Raw genomic sequence first — 19,041 nt, forward strand, 5'->3', positions numbered from 1 at the left:
ATTAAAAGCTTTCCTGTTTAAAATATGGAAATATTTCGATTCGTCCTTAGCTTTCCAAACACTAGGGTTTGGCCAAATTGGTTCAAATAATGCACCCTCCATCTTCTCCCTTCAGCTGAGCTAGATGAATGTCACAATACAACAAAGAGACCGTTTTCTTTCAGGTTCTGCACCAATCTTCTATTTTAAAATCATAGATGATAACTTAGTATAAACAAGTATTTCTTTGTTACTAGCTATAAAAATAAAAGGTTTAGTTTTTCAAATGGGAGTGCCTATAGTTTGGTCCCTAAGCACCAAACAGGCAAACACATATTTATGGACTTCTTTTTACTAATCTGCAAGATTGGGGATCAAATAGGTTCTAGAGATGCTGAGGACCCATAACTGAGTTGTCCAGGCTCAGTATCACAGAAAGTCAAGGCTCAGTACCACAGAAAGTCAGTTTATTTAAATGCTTAACTCTGGAAATCCACGTTAGAAAATGTTGACCACACTTTTTAGAATACTTGGTATCTCTTTGATTTAAAATCACGTGGGACGCAAATCCTTCAAAAGAACAGGTTTCCTGTTACAAATTACTCCAACTTTTAGTGTCACTTAAAGTTTTGACTGTTTGCCCCTTCTGCAGCCTGAAGCTTCTTGCCTTTGCTCGGATACCTGAGTCGCACTGCTTGTTTGCACTTGCAAGGTGTCTGGGGAGTTGGCTCTTTGACTATCAAAAGAGGAGGGAGGATCTCTAGCTTTAGGACCTCCCTCTCCGCTTTGTTCCCACCTCTTCCAGCAGAGCAAACGCATGTCTTCCACGAAAACGGGCTGCCACAGAAGGAGCTTGACAGGGAGGAAAGAGGAAGCAGAGCCAGGCGAGCCCACTCCAGCTAGTCGCTCAGGCACTTTTCAGCAGGGGAAGGGAACCTTTTCCCCGGGTGTCTGCTGACTAAGGGAATGTATTTAGTTCACACAAACATGGCTGCTGCCTTCAGAGCTGCAAACCGAGTGTTGTGTCCATGTAAGTTTCCAACTGCATTTTAAGCGTTGCCGGGATGCCCCGGGCTGTGGCCATCAGTGCAGCCTGCCCCGCGGGCCCCACCAGCCTGACGGTGGAAGGGGGGGGGCTCTCCTGCAGCGGGCTGCACGTGCTGGCTCCCGGGGAGAGGTCGGAGTCGTCTCCCCCTCCCCACAAGCCGCTCCGTTTCTGGGGTGCGGGGAAGCGGTGCCCCGGCCGCGGCACTGCTGGGGAGCAGCAGTCCCGAGAGAGGGGGGCCTGCAGCTGGGGGGCACAGCAGCGCGTGACCGCGTTACATAAAGGGCTTTCGCAGCGCTCCCGGCCGGGCAATGCGGAGCCTGTCCCGCCTCCCGAAGCACCCGGCTGCAAACTCTCCGGGGGGCGGTGGGAGGAGCATTTCGGGGCCGAGCTCTGCCCCGCTAGAGTCCCCGTCGCAGGCTGGTCGGAGCGCAGCCCCCCCCCACCCGCGCAGCCCTGTTATCCGGGCCCGGGCGGGGAGGCACGAGCGGCCCCGGTGCGGGGCGCGTGCAACACTTTCCCTCGTCCTGGGCAGCGAGGAGACGCGCCCCTCGCTGGGGCGCTGCAGCCGGGACCGCGTTACACAACGCGCCCTGGCCAGGGACAGCGTTTGCATCATGTTACGTGATGAGCAGCGGCAGGCGCTTGGGAGACCTGGCCCTGGGGGGAGTGGTGCTCCGGCTGCAGCGAGGTAGCGAGAGCCTTGTAGTGCAGTCGGTGCAGCTGGCAGCGCGCCCGGGCGGGTCTCTGGAAGGCCAGAATATCCTGCCCTGGTTCAGCTGGTGTCTCCTACCGGTGCAGCCAGTAGCCTGACCAGCACTGCAGCCCCCAAAGGCAGGGCCGCCCACCTTGGCAGGAAGGGCCCAGCTCAGGAGACGTTTCCCAAGATTCTGCTTTCTGGATTTGCCCGTTTTTCGTGTTGCCTGTGTCCGCCTCGTCAGACTCTTTCTAGTGCACTTAGTCCAGCCTGACACAGCCTGCTTCCCCGGGGCCACAGCCGGCCCTGGGCTTGCTCTGTCGCAGACCGGTGGTAGCACCAGTGTTGTGTGTGTTGCTCTCCGGCTTGGTGTTCAAAGTGTCTCTGGAAGCCCAGCTCCCAAAAGGGAGTCAAATTCTGCTTTGTTACAGCAATCAGACAATGGGCTTGCACCATTTTACTGAGTCCAGAGGCTGCATTTGCATCTGTACTGTTTGCAGGGAAATCCGAAATTCTGCAAGTAGATCTAATGACAGCTTTGTTGACCCCAGTATAAAAGGAGGCCAATGGGTTTTGCACAGTTCAGGTGGCTTTGGGAGAGGACTGCAGTCGTGTCTGTTATAACCTTGCGAACACGTATTTTTTTAATGCAGTACAGGCTGGATCTCCCTGGTTCGGCACCCTTGGACCTGAGCTGTCCCGGACTAGGGAGTTTGCGGGATCAGGGGAAGTCAGTGCTCCCCAGTTGGCTGCCCCGCTCCCAGGCTCCTTTCCCTGAGGCTCCCTACTCTGCCACTATCCAGCATTGCTCCCCACCTTGCTGACCGCCTGCTGTCCCAGGATCTCCCGGTGGGGTCTGCTCAACTGCTGCCAGTCCTGCTGCCACAGGGTGTCCCCCAGGGTTCCTGGCTGGGGTCACCCAGCAGCCGCTGGCCCTGCTGCCAATGGGATTTTCCCCAGCCGGGGCATCCTGGCCGCCCCACTGCGAGGGCCTGCCCTGCTGCCGCAGAGGATTCTTGCTGCCTGCCTCCACCAAGCCCTAATTCAGCCGTGGTTTTGCTGGCAGAGACTGCCCAGTAACCCCTGCCACCAAGGGTTTCCCAGGGTTCCTGGCCAGGGCCACCCAGCTGAAGGCAACTCTGCTGTAGCCGAGGGATTCCGGACTGGGGCTGGGACTCCCTGGCCACATGGCCCTGCTAACACATTGGTTCCCCGGCCAGTGCAGAGTTGCCTGGCCCCGTTGATGCTGGGGGTTCCCAGCATGGGTGGGACTTCCCCAAAGCCACCTGGTCCAGCAGGGACTCCCAATCTCTGCCTTTTCTTCCCCTGCTATGGGCATCAAGCCTTCCTGTGCCCAGCTGTCCGGTCTGTGGCGCTTATTGGCTAGGGTTGCTGGGTTCTCTGGGCCTCACTGGAAGGGGAAGCGGAAGAGCAGCTTGTTGTCATAGCTGCCTGAGCTCACCAGGTTCATGCTGATGACTGTATTATACAACTTTTATAAATCTAGTAAATTAAGATTTTCAAGGAAGGAAAAAAAACACCCCAATTTTTCAGGCAGAAAAAGTGCTTAAGTCACCTAACTCACTTAGACCAGTGTTTCTTAAACTATGTTCCGTGGAACACTGGTGTTCCATGAACTCGCAGGTGTGCCGCAACCTCCTCTTTGTTTTTGTTACTTGTTTTTGTCTTTTTTTTTTTTTGTCCAACAATTTTTTTTTTGAAGAAAATGTTTATAGGTGTTCTGCATAAAAACATATTATTGTTTGGTGTTCCATGGTCTCAAAAAGTTTAAAGAAACAGTGGCTTAGACCACAATCTTTCAACTCACTATTGATATTTCGAGGTTCTAAATGCTCAAGCTACTAATAACTCCCATTGACAAGTGTAGTCCTCTTATCCATCTCCACCTATGGACACTCTGGCTGAGACTAGAGCTAGGGAGTGAAGAGAAGAAGCTATCAGAAGCAGTGAGAGAGATGGCTGCCTAGAGTGAAGTTAAAGAACCCTACTTGAACTGCCCCTGAACTAATCCTATGGAATTGCTGATTCAAAATATTTCACCACAGGATGTAGCTAAGAACATTCCAAGTCTCAAATACATTAAGCTATATTGCTGCAAATGTTCAAAAGCCCTGAAATTCAGTGGCTGATTTTTAAATGTTTTTTTAATCAGAATAATATTTATATATGGACAGGTGCAGTGTTCCCTGTAAGCTGATTGCTTGGGCGGCCACCCAGGAGAAATTCATATGCTGCCCAGCTGATTAGCAAAGCACTTGCAGTGCCCACAGCATGTGTTTCTACTGGTGATGCACATTTGCACATCCCTCAGTGTACATAAAATTTGTGGTTGGAAAAAATTAGAGAGAACATTGTACAGGTGTATTCTAATGTTTTGCCATTGTAGTGCGTGTGAAAAGTTCTAGTCTTGGTGACTGAAATAATCTGTCTATAGAATTGTTACAGTATTGCAGTTTTCACTGCACAGCCATTTAATTGTGCCTTCACTTCAGGCTGAAGTGGTGTCTTTTGCAGTAATGCCAGCCCCAACTGTTCAAAACTAATGAGTCAGGCCCTAACGTCATGAGATTGACTTTTAAATAATGTACAAAAATGAGTTTTTTGGTTCTATTGCTTTGCTTTCTGTTTTTTGAGCTTTTAAGGCACTCAGGACATGTTTTTTCAGCTTTTCTCTGCAACCATGAGGGTTAGACACTCACCATTTTTAAAAATTTTATGAAATCCACGATGATTCCTCCTTAAATTGCTTGGCTTTAGAAGAGGGGGCTTGAAAAGAAATGCCAAATATCAAGAGACACCAAGCACATTTAAAGAGAGAGGGGAGAGCCAGCATATGTCATATAAACAAAACCCTCTACCCAATATTAAACTAACAGTACACTCTTACCTTCCCTCCAGTCACCAAAAGCAGCAGCTGCAGTCAAGTGAGAGTCCAAATACAATGGAGAGGTCAGTCAGCAGCAGCAACAGCAACAGCCACACAAACTAAAAGCACAAAGCCTCAAATTCAGCCTGAAAAGAGGTAAGGACTTATTCACAGGCCTCATGTGTCCTGTCAGCAAATGAACTGTGTGTCTGTCCTAGTATAATTGCTTTCTGTCTCTCTCCAAAGTGGCATTTGCTTTACTTTATAAGGCTGGTTTTGAAGCACTACAATCATCTCTCTGTTTTCTTGCACTTCCCTCATCTATTGTTCCTTGTTGGAAGTTTAGATATTAAGCTCTTTGGGGCTGGGATTATCTTTTTTGTTTTGTGTTTTGTACAGCACCTAGCACAAAGGGGGAAGGGTCCTTATGACGAGGGCTTATCGGCACTGCTGCAATATAGATGTGAACAAATATATATCCTTATGCTCTGTTACATTTGGTGCAATGTTTGGGGTAGAAGGGAAAAAGGAGCAGGGAAATAAATAGTGGTTAAGGTTTTTGAAGTAGTCTGTGGGATTCAAACACATCTTAGAGTCTAAATCGCTGTGACTGCTTTGAAAATCTCAGCCAGCCATCCTAACATAAGAACAGCCGTACTGGGTCAGACCAAAGGTCCATCTAGCCCAGTATTCTGTCTGCCGACGGTGGCCAGCACCAGGTGCCCCGGAGAGGGTGGACCGAAGACAATGATCAAGCGATTTGTCTCCTGCCATCCTTCTCCAGCCTCCGGCAAACAGAGGCCAGGGACACCATTTTATCCCCTGGCTAATAGCCTTTTATGGACCTAACCTCCATGAAATTATCTAGCTTCTCTTTAAACTCTGTTATAGTCCTAGCCTTCACAGCTTCCTCTGGCAAGGAGTTCCACAGGTTGACTACATGCTGTGTGAAGAACTTTCTTTTATTAGTTTTAAACCTGCTCCCCATTAATTTCAGTTGGTGTCCTCTAGTTCTTCTATTTAGGGAACTAATAAATAACTTTTCTTTATTGGCCCTCTCCACACCACTCATGATTTTATAGACCTCTATCATATCCCCCCTCAGAGTTTAGCTATTTGCTAAACTCTGTCATATCCTTACTTAGTGTTTAGCTATTTGCATTGTCAGAGGATAGATAGCAGTTTAATATTGCAGTTATTACATAATTTGAAATAGCATTTAGTACAGTCTTGTTTATGATAATTATTGCCTTTCATCCAAGGATCTCAAAGGACTTTGCAAACAAATCCTTTTGTGGAGTGTTTTGCAGATATGGAATAGGGATGTAAGCAACTAGTCAACTATCTGATAAGCAAAAGCTTATCGGATAGTTGACTAGTTGCTTCTCCCCTCCTGCTGCTTCTATCAGAGGCAGCAAGGGAGGGAAGTAGGAGCTGGCTTAAAAGCTGGTGGAGACAGAGGAATAGTGGGGACCAAGTACGAGTTGGGAATCAGCTGATTCCCAGCTCACATCCAGTCCCAGATGTTGCGTCTCTGCTTTTTAAGTGTATTAAGAGCCCATATATATTTTAAAAATCAGAAGCAGAGCTGGGGGAAGGGCAGGACCTGGAGTGAGCTGCGACAGCTGTTTCCTGGCTCACACTGGATCCCCCTGCTGCACTTCAGCCTTTTAAATGTATTAAGATCTGGCAGGCTCTTAATACATTTAAAAGGCAGAGCTGCAGCGGGGTTAGCTCCTGCGGTTGGGAGCTAACCCCGCTGTGGCTTGCCTGCTTATCGACTAGTTGATGGAAAATCCATAGCCTCATTGATTAAATGAAATTTAACATCCCTAAATAGAATGAGAGCAGGGGGGTCAGGTGGATCTACCTGCAGTTGTAAAAGATGGCAATAGATTACAAGGCAAAGTAGAAAGAGATTTCAAAAAAAAATTTTTCATTTTAATAGGAAAACTAAAACAGGAATCTTGATGTTAAACATGGGTGGTCCAGAAACTCTGGGAGATGTCCACGATTTCCTCCTTAGACTTTTCCTAGACCGGGACCTGATGACGCTTCCAGCACAAAAGTAAGAAATACTTTGTTTACATGGAGCGTTAATGTGCTAGTGATGGTGTTGTAAGCTCTATACATGGATTTCCAGATGTCTGCAGTGCTTTAGGGCAAGAATTCTGTTCTGACTGTCTCATGTGAACTTGCTAGTGAAAAGTTATATTGTAGTCCTCCAGAAACTAGGGGCTACAGGATCAGACCTTGTTTACTGCTAACTGGCAAATTTATTCAAGTGAATTAGATTAAATGGAGTTACAAAACAATGCAAAACAAGCCATGCTTAGAATGAGGTGGAACAATATTAGCTTGCTGTGTTTTGAAGGCTGATGGTGGTCTGGATGCTTTGTAAGATGTTAGAGGAGAGGGGATGGAGGATATATTACTAACTCACCCTGCTTTTGAATGTTTCAGTAAGTTGGCACCCTTTATTGCCAAACGTCGCACACCAAAAATCCAAGAACAATATAGCAGGATCGGAGGAGGGTCACCAATTAAAAAGTGGACAGCAACGCAGGGAGAAGGCATGGTGAAACTGCTGGATGAAATGTCTCCTCACACTGGTACTTATACCCTTCTGTACGCTTGTTTAGGAGATTGTTCTGTTTGTTGTATTGGGTGTATGTGTGGGAAGAGCATATTGAATCATGGGTAGTAAAATCTAGTGGGCAGAGCAGGAGTCACGCCTAGTGAGCGGAACCAATTCAAGCATCAGGGCCAGTGTTTGAAACCAGTAGCTACCCCAAGAGTCAGAACTAGAACTAATAGCCACACCAGGGGTTAGAGCTGGGATCAGGAGGTAGAGTCAGGGTGAAGAAGCTGGAATTAGGAGATAGGTGAGGTAGCAGGGATTGAGCAGGAGCCAGGCAGGGAAACAGGGCAAGAATGGGCCTAGGAGCAGGGCAGAAGCAAGGTGAGGTGCAGCAGATATCGAGAGCACAACACCTATTGGCATGAGCCAATTGAGCAGCCAGAGTTGCTGCTGCTGCCCTTCCTGACCTGGCCTGCTGTGGGCCTCCTCTGCTTGTTGTGTTGCCAGGAGACTGATTGCTGCAGGCCCTGGTTTGCGTGTGCGTGCAGGTGCGCTCTCACTCCTGTTTAATATACAACGATAAGACCCCTGACACAAAACACAAACAGTTCAACAAAGTGGATGGAGCATGTTGTGTGTTAGAGAGATTATAACTCCATCTAGTGGCTTCTTTGAGCAGCTATAACTTCCAACTACAGTCTCGCAGCTATGATTTACTACTGTCTGGATCCTTTAAACTGTTCCTGAATCTGTCAGTCATGGCTAAAAGGCTGAACACAAATTAGGCTTGATCTTATTACAGACATTAGAGGAAGAGGGTGGCACAGAGAGATGCCATTTCACAGTTTAATTATGCAGTACTAAGCAAGATAATTGCTGTCAGCTCCACCCCAGGACATGAGGGATCCTCCCCTGAAGCTAGAGCAATAGATAAGGCCTAACAGTTGGCCTGGACAGTATCCACAAGATACTGTGCATACAGTCTTTGCAAGTTCTCCTTCATCTAGGAGAATGTTTGATAATGGGATAAAATTGTTATTCTATGTAAATGTCTGTCTCCCTCCAAATATTAGGGACTCTGTCAGCTTAGCCAGTCAGCTTTATCACAGGAGACTGATGTCCGTATCGTGGAGTGGCGACTCTTGTTCTGATTAACGCCCCCTAAGGCTGTGTCCACGCTCAAGGTAGCTTAGATTTTATACCAACTTCTTACAGTCTGTCCAGATCTTCACTGTTGCTCACTAACTTAAGCCAAATTGATCCAAATCATGTTTAAACCCTTTTAAGAGTGTTGGTACAGACTCACTCGCTGGTGTTCGGGATGGTCTTCCTGGCTGCTCTGGGGATTAGCTCACGAGGTCAACGTTTCCACCCATGGCTGCCTGCCATCACTCTGTCTCTCTCACTCTGGCCTGCAGCCCCCTTTTGCTCTTGACTGGCCCTCTGGCTGGATCACTCCATGTTTTCCTCCCTTCAGAGGGTACAGTCTTTCAAACCCACTCACTTCCACAGTGACCTGGGCAGTCTTCCAGTTCGCAGCCCCATCACTTCCTGAAGTGTCCCGCCTGCCACACAGGCATAACACTGCTCTGCTCAAGCTTCTGGCCTCCCTGCTTGCCCTAGTCTGTCTGGGCCCTGCTCACCTCCCGGAGGATCTTGAGGAAGCAGTACAATTCTTCAGCTAATCCCCTCATAATTTTACAGGTATCTCTGCACCTCCATTGTTACTGCTGCTTCCCTAGAATCTGTCTCATCAGAGCCTGTATCCCACTTCATTGCTTGTCAGACCCCTTCACTGGGAGCAGCTAGTTCAGCCTGGGAAGGTACACCTGCCTTGTGCAAAGAAAACCTCCATACATGATGGCTCCTTTGCCACAAAGTGTCTCTATTCTAGCCTTTCCTGCTTCCCTTGTATTACAAACAGCTGTCTACTCGAAGGCTTTCTCAGGCCAAGTCTACACTGGCCCTTCACAGTGCTGTAAGTTTCTGGTTTAGAGATATGAAAACATACATTCCTGTGTGCAGCAAGCTACAGGGCTGTAATGCGCCGGTGTGAACCAGGCTATAGCTCTGGGAGCCAGGCTCCCAGCACTGTTAGCTACTCTCCATGCGGAGGTGGTTTACATAGAGCGCTGAGAGAGCTCTCTCCCAGCCCTCGTGCTGTGGCTGCACTTCCAGTTTAAAGCACTGCTGCGGTTGCCCGTTAAACTGTGAAGTGTAGACAAAACCATCATTGCCTGTGTTCTCCACCAGTTCTCACAGAGTCCACTCGTTGCAAACATCACTTCCCACTGGCAGTCTTGGGAATTAGCACTGTCAGTCATGCGCTCTTCCTCTGGTGGTGTCTTGCCCCATCTTGTCTTGCTCTACTGCTCTGCTCACTCCTGGATCATCAGCTTTCTCTCCGTGCATTAGCCCTCCAACCAGGTCACCAAAATCCCCCTCTTCTAGATATTTTACCATCTATCCAGACAGTTGTCTGGCTGGTGTCTCCAATGCCTTTTGCCACACCCCAGTGGCTGGTAGGGGAAACCCAGGCCCACCCAGCCCAGAGACCCTATAACAAGCAACCACAGTTCTTATACAGTACAACCTTTTGTTGTTGGTTCCCTGTGCTGCTTCCTTCCTATAGGGCATCAATCCTCCCTCTTCCCTGGTTTGCCAGCCTCCAACTCTCTTCACACAGGGAGTGACTGAAGCTTTTTCAAGCCATAGCAGCCTGCCTCTCTGCAGGAAGCTATCTGGCTTTATACAGGGCCTGTCTGTCCAGGTGAACTTGTTGTTAGTCACCTCCAGCCTCAATCTTTCCAGCTTGCAGTCTAATTGATTGGGCCCACCTGGCCTAATTCAGCTCTTGCAGGGTTAGTGTGGGGAGTTTTCTCCCTCACAACCAATTTAATTTAATCAGTTCAAAATTGGAATTGAGTTAAACTGGTGCAGGTTTGTGTGTAGATTAAGCCTAGACTTCCACATGTTTATCCCATGCTGGTCACAGTGAGTAGCTGCTGGAAATTTGAAGTGTGTGTGTGTCTGCTGGATTTTTGTGAGGTTAATAGAACTAGGGCATATGAAATGCTGTAAGTCATGGGTCTTTCTTATGGGAGCGTTATGCAGTGATAGGAACGTTTGTCTGGCAGTATGGGAAACCAGTCTCTCTTGGTGTCCATAGAATAGGTTCAGTAGTGCCAGGCTTTTCCTGTGTTCCTCACCTTTTGGGGAAAATGCCCTAAAAATTTCTGCCTCAATGCCCATTGAGGGGATTAAGTGCAGCAAGCAAGTGGCTACAGTTGTCTGCAGGGTTAGTTCCTTCCTAGTTCCTTGTCATTTATAGTCATACTCATTTGGTAGTGGCCAAAAAGCAATGAACATCTGGTGGCTGCTCTGTTGGACATGAACTAGAGGGTTCACCTTAGTTCTAAGCAAGCCAGTCTCCACAACATGTTTTGCTTCCTTTGGAAAGTTGGTAGGCAGGCTAAAGACTAACTCAGTGGAGAAGCTTGCTGTAGCTTCCATAGAGTACCTTTATTGTGGATTAAAGCCAGCAGTCTTTTCCCAGTCCTGGTAATGTGGTATCAAAGCACTAAAAATTACTGGGAAAACTGTGAAAGCTAGACAAAGTTTGTGTTTTCGGTCCACGAGGCGTGTCTGTCCAGCCCTGTAATTTAACTGTGGTTGGATGCCACAAACACGAGCTTTCTCCCCATTTTCTTGGCATTGGAATCAGCTGTTGAATCAGTTGGCATGTCCTGAAACCCCTATCTGTGTCTGAAAATATTACATATGCTTTTGACTCCAAGTTATTTGTAATTCTTTGAATGTTAAGGTCCATTTAAAACTTATGTAGATGAGGTTTAAATATGAAAAAAACTATAGAGAACTTGGCACTAGAAAGCGAAAAGCTGCAATCTTAAAAGGTAATACTGCTGAAGCAAGAATGGTTTGTATGTTCTTATACATACCCTGACTCAGGAGTTTGTTTTGTTTGGATTGCATTCAGCCCTTTCTTTCAGACCTTGTAATGTGACTCTATTGAAACTAGAATCCTACAAAGTATAGCCGAAAAATAAATGTCCTCCAAAGCATGGACTTGTAAATTACCACCCTGCTATAGCAGCTAATGCAGTCGTTTATTTTTTGTATAAAAGTAGTTTCTAAATGGGGCAGGTTTGCACCAGATCCTGAAGTTGATGGTTTTAGGGAGCTTTATCTGTTCTTCTCAGAGTGCATCACTCCCTCTGACTTTACAATGTGGTCACCAAAAGAAAGACGCCCTGTCTTTATCTATGTGTGCAGCCTTTTACATCTGAATTGGTATCCATTATTTAGAGATGTACTTTACTGCCCAGACAGTAGCTGCAATTTTAGAAGTAGGGCGGGTTAACAATCTGTTGTTAAAGGTGACCTTGGAGGATTTAGTGAGGCCAAATACACGACTGCATTGCCTCCAAAATAGCTTGAAAAGCCAAAAGTGCACCTTCAGCCAGAGCTGAATGTAATGTTTCTGGAGTCTTTTTCAGAACTCTGAAATTTCATTAGGCTTAGTCTGCACTTAAAAAGTTTTACTAGCTAACTATGTTGCTGAGAGAGCTGTACTGGTAGAAGCTCAAATGTAGATAGAGCTATACCAGTAGCGTGCGCTTTATATTAGTATTAGTATGTCTTATTTTACTTTGCCAAACAGGAATAAACTATGCCAAAATATGCACTTTTTACCAGTACAACTATATCTCCACAGGAGTGGGTAGAAAGGGGTTGATGGCATTTTAACTATAATAGTTAAAGTGGAAAAATGTGTAAGTATAGACAAGGTTTTACACTAATCTGAGTCTTCCTGATGTTGAGAATGTGAGTTACGGTATAAGAAAGCAGTTTTTAAAAGCACTATAAATATTTTGGAGCATTTTAACAACCTAAACTTTCAAACGTAAGTAGCAATTTTGGGTGCCAGAATTGAAACACCGTAAAATCCTTGGATGATACCTTCCAGCGGGCTGATTTTCAGAGGGTGGATGCTCAGCACTTACTTAAAATCAGCCTATTTCAGTACGGATGTAAGAATGTAATTGTTTAAATAGTTAGTTGATAAGCATGAGCTTATTGGTTTCTGTTACGGTTACACAGCGTGTATTGCAGAGCCCGCAGCATGTGTAACCACTAGGATTTTTAACTGTTACATGGTTACATTTTTAACTGTTTTTTTTTTTTTTAAACATCTGTACTTTTAAGGCATTTCATGTTTGGGACCCAGAAAAATTATGGCAACTCAGAATCACTAGGCATGTGGAAAATGTAGATCTTTACCATTCTGGATGCCTGTTGCTTCTTACATAGAATCATAGAATACTAGGACTGGAAGGGACCTCGAGAGGTCGAGTCCAGTCCCCTGCCTTCATGGCAGGACCAAATATTGTCTAGACCATCCCTGATAGACATTTATTTAATCTACTCTTAAATATCTCCACAGATGGAGATTCCACAACCTCCCTGGGCAATTTATTCCAGTGTTTGACTTCCCTGACAGTTAGGAACTTTTTCCTAATGTCCAACCTAAATCTCCCTTGCTGCAGTTTAAGCCCATTGCTTCTTGTTCTATCCTCAGAGGCCAAGATGAACAAGTTTTCTCCCTCCTCCTTATGACACCCTTTTAGATATCTGAAAACTGCTATCATGTCCCCCCTCAATCTTCTCTTTTCTAAACTAAACAAACCTAATTCCTTCAACCTTCCCTCATAGGTCATGTTCTCTAGACCTTTCATCATTCTCGTTGCTCTTCTCTGGACCCTCTCCAATTTCTCCACATCCTTCTTGAAATGCGGTGCCCAGAACTGAACACAATACTCCAATTGAAGCCTAATCAGCGCAGAGTAGAGCGGAAGAATGACTTCTCGTGTCTTGCTCACAACACACCTGTTAATGCATCCCAGAATCATGTTTGCTTTCTTTGCAACAGCATCACACTGCTGACTCTCATTCAGCTTGTGGTCTACTATAACCCCTAGATCCCTTTAAGTCCTAATCCTCAAACACATAAGCACAGGAGTAATTTTGCAAATGCAGATAATTCCAATGAATATAATGAAACCACCTTATGTGTATAACACATGCTTTCAAAGCTGGGCTTGATTGATCAGAATGACGCTGGCTTTCTTACCAAAGCTGAAATATCTTTTTAGCATATATGAATTCTTAGCATAGAACAGTGGTAGGGAACCTGCTGCCAGAGCACCACATGCATTCCATTGGAGTTCTATGTGTGTTCCACGAGGCATTTTGTATACTGATACACTCACGCACTGTTGCCAGATTTTGCTGGTTTTCATCCGGGTTGTTTTTTTCCTACCACTTTTAGTAAAGTGATAAGCACATAAAGCAAGTGCACATCAAGTGAGGTGCGTGCTGATTACATGCACCATTGGCTGTGAGAGCCATGCGCTCTCTCTGCATCCAGTTAAAGTGCTGCTACGGTTCATTTGGCAGACTCCACAAATTCTAGGTATGCAAGCGCAATAACAAAACTACCCTATCCCTGGAGACTGTCTTGGTTGCAAGTCTTACAGCCCACTGAGACAAAGGAGTGCTGCTCATGCAGCCTACACACTAGCCTAGGTTGCCCTTCACTGGCATAGAACACAACCAATCTCTATGTCTAGTAAGACATTTCTATTCCTGTGTTTCCTGTGTGCCTGTGTTTTTTCCCAGCTCAGCTATAATTTTTCCCAAATCTTTTAATTTCTGTTCCCTTAAAACTTTTGCTATTTGGAGACATTTGCTTATCAGGGGCTTGAATCAGCAGCATCCTTGCAATTCTATTTTAACGTAACAGCCATTCTGGGTCAGACCAAAGGATTCTGGGCAAGATGGACCTTTCTTCTGACAGTGGCCAATGCCAGATGCTTCACAGGGAATTAATAGGACAGGGATTCATCAAGTAATCCCCTCCCCTGTCACCTATTCCCAACTTCTGAAAAACGGCTAGGAACAGCATTCCTACCCATCCTGGCTGATAGCCATTGATGGCCCTATCCTCCATGAATTTATCTAGCTCTTTTCTGAACCCTGTTAAAATCCTGGTCTTTACAAAGTCCTCTGGCAGGGAGTTCCACAGGTTGACTGTGCATTGTGTGAAGAAATACTTTTTTTTTTTTTTTTTTTTAAATCTGCTACTTACTAATTTCACATAGTGATCCCTAGTTCCTGTGTTATGGGAACAAGTAAATATCTTTTCCTTATTTATTTATAGACCTCTTATCATATACCACCTTTAGTCTTCTCTTTTCTAAGCTGAAAAGTCCCAGTCTTTTTAATCTCTCTTCATATGGCAGCCCTTCCAAATCCCTAATCATTTTTGTTGCCCTTTTCTGAACTTTTTCCAATGCCAAGATATCTTTTTAAAAACGAGGCAACCACAGCTGCACGCAGTATTCAAGATGTAGGCATACCACATCTAGATTTGTATAGACTAGAGGCAATAGGATTTTTTCTGCCTTATTCTCTGTACCTTTTTATTATTATTATTATTACTACAATCATTTTGGGTTTGGTTACCACATGTGTAGCACAGACTTATGATCTGATGGTTCAAAGGACAACATTTTGCATTTTTCTTTTCTCTAGCTTTCATTTTATATGCTGATACCTTAAGTTTGTTCTAGGAAGAAAAATGTGTATGATTGAAAACTTACCTGTAATCTATGCCATAGGGGTTCTGAGTAACCAACAATATAGTTCTGAAATTATTATTTATATATATTGGAGGAATCAGCTCTATTGGACTTATTCTCTGGCCTTGACATTTATCCAGGTTTTGGTGAGTAGCTTTGGTTGCCCCCAGTTCTCCACAGAAGCAGCAGGAGCACCAGACCACTAATTCTTTAAATGCGTAAAGAAAGGACTTGATTAACTATGGGGATGGCAGCATTACTTTAACTCACGGAAGAGCACAGTGGGAATCATGGGAACTGCTTGCATTATTTTTACTGTGCTGTTTTATTTTTTGTTCATAGGGAGGGAAAAGGTGTGCACATGTGTATATATTCTTATTAACTATTTGTTTTGTGGCAGTCCCTAGGAATCCAAAGACCTTAGGCCTGGTCTATACTACATCAGAAGGTCAGACTAAGATCTGCAACTCCAGCTATGTAAATTATGTAGCTGGAGTTGATGACTCTTTCCACGTCGTCCACATAGCGGGAGGCTGACCGGAGCAAATGCTCCTGTTGGCTTCCCTTACTCCTCATGAGGAGCAGGAGTAATGGCACTGATGGGGACGCCCTCTGAGTTTGATTTACTGAAAGATCGACCGTGGCACCATCAAACTTCCGTGTAGCATAGACACGCCCTTTGTGTGGTAGGCATTGTATATACACAGACCCAAAGGATAGTCTCAACTCCAGAAAGCTTACAATTTATGTGCAAAACACATGGCCTGATCCCTCAAGCTTTTTGTTCTTCTAGCAGCAAGCAGGAACCTTAAGATAATGTAAGAAATGTAAAGACTTGCTTGCTTTCTATTTTACATTAGAAATGTGCATTTTTTACAATAGGCTTCAATAGCCGGAGTCTGTTGGTAGTAACTCTTAGCGCACTGGTAATAACTGCCAGAAGCTGAGACGAGGTGACAAAAGATGGATCATTTGATAAATTGCCCTGGTCTCTTTATTTCCTCTGAAGCACCTGGCACCAGCCACTGTCAGAAAGCAGGATACAGGGCTAGATGGGTTATTGGTCTGATCCAGTATGGCTGTTCATATGAAATAGATTCCCCTATTGACGTGCTTGTGTAATCTGCCTTAAGATGTTTGGTATTTCTTAACCCATCATTTGGAATACAAGAACTCTGTTCTCTCTGAGCTAACTGCCTAAGTGAACTTGTATTTTAAGGTGATGTTGGTTATATCTGGTATGAGCAGGGTTGATCATTTCCTTTTAACTTAGTTGAACACACCTTCTTGATACTGCAGTTTGTCATCAGGAACGTGCCATTATAACATGTCATTGTCCTTCTGGTGCTGGCCTGTAAAAATATATTTAAATTATCTCTATGCTTGGAGGGGAGGGATAATTTTACAGATTAATGCTACTACTCTTATGGCTAGATTCTTCAGCAATTAATATATATTTCCAAAAAACGAATTCACAGCTCACGGTAAGTGTCTGGCATATAAATTATACAATTATTTCTCCACCGCTTAATTTACCACAAACCAGGCAGAGATTTTCAGCACTGTGATTGTCATTTTGGCTGTTGTTCAGTCAGGCGGAGTGTATTCCTGAGGATGCTGGGCTGTAGCTAGTCAGAAGGTGATATTGAAATGAGAGCATTTGCAAATAAAATGATCAGCTGCTATTTCTTTTTTCTGTTTTTTCTGGCAGCGCCTCACAAATACTATATTGGATTTCGGTATGTCCATCCTCTGACAGAAGAAGCAATTGAAGAGATGGAGAAAGATGGAGTGGAAAGGGCTATTGCATTCACCCAGTATCCGCAATACAGCTGTTCTACCACAGGTGACTGTGTCTGTGAAAGTGCAATAAAAAGAGAAGATAAACAGCATTACAAAGATATCCAAACAGCAGAGCATACAAACACAGGGGGTACATCTAGACTTGCAAGATTTTGCACAAAAGCAGCTGCTTTTGCGCAAAATCTTGCTGCCTGTCTACACTGGCCGCGAGTATTTGCGCAAGAACACTGACTTTGTACTGTACAAAATCAGTGGTTCTTGCGCAAATACTCCGACTCTCCCACTCAGGGATAAGTCCTCTTGCACAAGTATTCTTGCGCAAGAGGGCCAATGTAGATAGCCAAGTTAATTTCTTGCGCAAGAAAGCCCAATGGTTAAAATGGCCATCGGAGCTTTCTTGCGCAAGAGAGTGTCTACACTGGCACGGATGCTTTTGCGCAAAAACAAATCTTTTGTCCAAAGGCACATGCCAGTATAGATGCTCTCTTGTGCAAATACTTTTAACGGAAAAACTTAAGCTTTCTGGTTGGCCTGCATTAGGTGTCTCAATTAGGAGTAGAACCCTGTTCTTTAACAATAAGGAGTTCTAAACCCATAGGCCTTTTTAGCTGTTCATGCCTCATAATGTGCCTGTGAGGAGTTACATTAATTTTACAGATAGGTAAACTGAAGCGTAGCCCAATAAAGGACATTGTCCTGAAGTCACACAAATGAGTGGCATAGACCTAGGAGTTTTGACCATTAGACCCACTATCAGTGCAAACAAAAAGAGAAACCTGCAGGTCTGTGCGTATGTTCTAGAGGTGTCTCACCTCCCTGACTCTGACAGGTGATAATGGCTTTCTGTACATTTCAGTTAATGCAGGGACCCATCCTCCCCATGCAATATAACACTCTTTTGGGGTTTGCAGTAGAGCACAGTGATACTTAATATAATGCTCCCTTAACTCTTGAGAATAATCTTGAGGATTGGTGAGTAGAAAAGCCCTATTAGTTACGTAGACTTCATGAGTTAAGTATTTATTCTACTCTTATGCTCTCAGTTCTGATTTGCAGTATAATATATTTGACACCTAGTCTTTGAAATATGGAAATGGCTAGTTGTAAAACTCTTTTTGTCCAGCAGCATCCACACTTCTGATGAATTTATAGCCAATGCTTCTGCTAATATCCTAATTTTGTTCATTTCAGGAAGCAGCCTCAATGCCATTTATCGCTACTATAATAAAAAGGGGGAGAAGCCAAAGATGAAGTGGAGCATCATTGACAGGTGGCCCACACATCCCCTCCTCATTCAGGTATGGAGTTTGCAAACCATTGCGGCTGTGAGGAAAACATACCTTTCTGCTTGCCAGTTGAGCAGATTTGACATGGAGTTATTGAGGGTACGTCTGTGGTGCAGGAGAAGACCCACAGAGCCTGTGTCAGCTGACTGGAGCTTCTGCAGCAGGGCTAAAAATAGCTGTGGAGACATTCACACTGGAGCGGGAGCCCAGGCTCTGAAAGCTGGGGGGGAGGGGGAGGGCGGGGGAGGTTCTCAGAGTCCAGCTCCAGCAGAAGCCTGAATATCTATACTTCTATTTATAGCTTTGCAGCACAAGCCACGGCAGTCCAAGTTAACTGATCTAGGCTCTGAGACTTGCTGCTGTGAGAACTTGTTTGTTTGTTTTTTTCTGTGTGGATATACCCTAAGAGACAACCATAGGAACCTCCGTGCCCCCAAGACCATTTGTGGAATGACTTTTTAGACTGCAGCCAGAGCATTTGAAGGATTTTGGTTGGACAGTTAAAACTAAGTGTCAGTGCAGTCTTATAAAAAAATTGAATATGCCAGGTTGGGTTTTCCTTCTGGGAATTCCTGATTCCTTTGAGACAAATGACAGACTTCCTTTCTCCATGTCTTAAAGGGACACACAATTGTTCCCTGGTTTAGATTGTTTCAAGCTTTTTAAAAATCTCCCAGAACAAAAGGAATATTTCAGTTCTATATTGTATTTCATAAAAACTGTATTTTCTTTGTCAGGGTGGGGAACCTTTATTGGGTCGGGGGCTGCTGGCCCACAGAAAAATCAGTCGGGGCTGCACACAAGTGAAAAACAAAAACCAAGCAAACATCCAACAAATCCTCAGTGATATGGGTCCCGACTGAGAAGAAAGACACTCCCTGTACTCCCCTCGCACACCAGAGCCTAGAAGGGCCCAGGCTAGTTGATTTTGTGTGCTTCAGCCCTTTGGGGAGGCAGTAGGGGGCTGGAGCGCCAGCATGGGCTCCCCAGTGCTGGGCAGGGAGCCCTGAGCCTCAGGTGATGGATCCAGGCAAGCTGGGGGCCGAATCAGGACAGAGTGGAGAACCTATATGCTAGGTCTGAAATTACTGGGGGTAGTGTT

General features: G+C 45.1%; 1 protein-coding gene across 2 annotated transcripts in view; it reads left to right on the top strand.

The window, feature by feature from the left end:
* Positions 1-747: 747 nt before the first annotated feature.
* FECH (ferrochelatase) overlaps positions 748-19,041 on the top strand; it is a 32,834-nt gene continuing 14,540 nt past the window's right edge. The window contains exons 1-6 of one of the 2 annotated variants that reach the window (XM_075932626.2): positions 748-1,009; positions 4,641-4,764; positions 6,557-6,676; positions 7,072-7,220; positions 16,562-16,696; positions 17,845-17,951. In XM_075932626.2, the coding sequence (XP_075788741.2) occupies positions 946-1,009; positions 4,641-4,764; positions 6,557-6,676; positions 7,072-7,220; positions 16,562-16,696; positions 17,845-17,951 (699 nt within the window). In that variant the 5' untranslated portion in view covers positions 748-945. The remainder of the gene's footprint in view (positions 1,010-4,640; positions 4,765-6,556; positions 6,677-7,071; positions 7,221-16,561; positions 16,697-17,844; positions 17,952-19,041) is intronic. The other variant, XM_006116569.5, reaches the window with a different exon arrangement.

The sequence above is a fragment of the Pelodiscus sinensis genome, chromosome 6 (assembly GCF_052426305.1).
Source record: "Pelodiscus sinensis isolate ZL-2025 chromosome 6, ASM5242630v1, whole genome shotgun sequence".
Taxonomy (NCBI): domain Eukaryota; kingdom Metazoa; phylum Chordata; order Testudines; family Trionychidae; genus Pelodiscus; species Pelodiscus sinensis.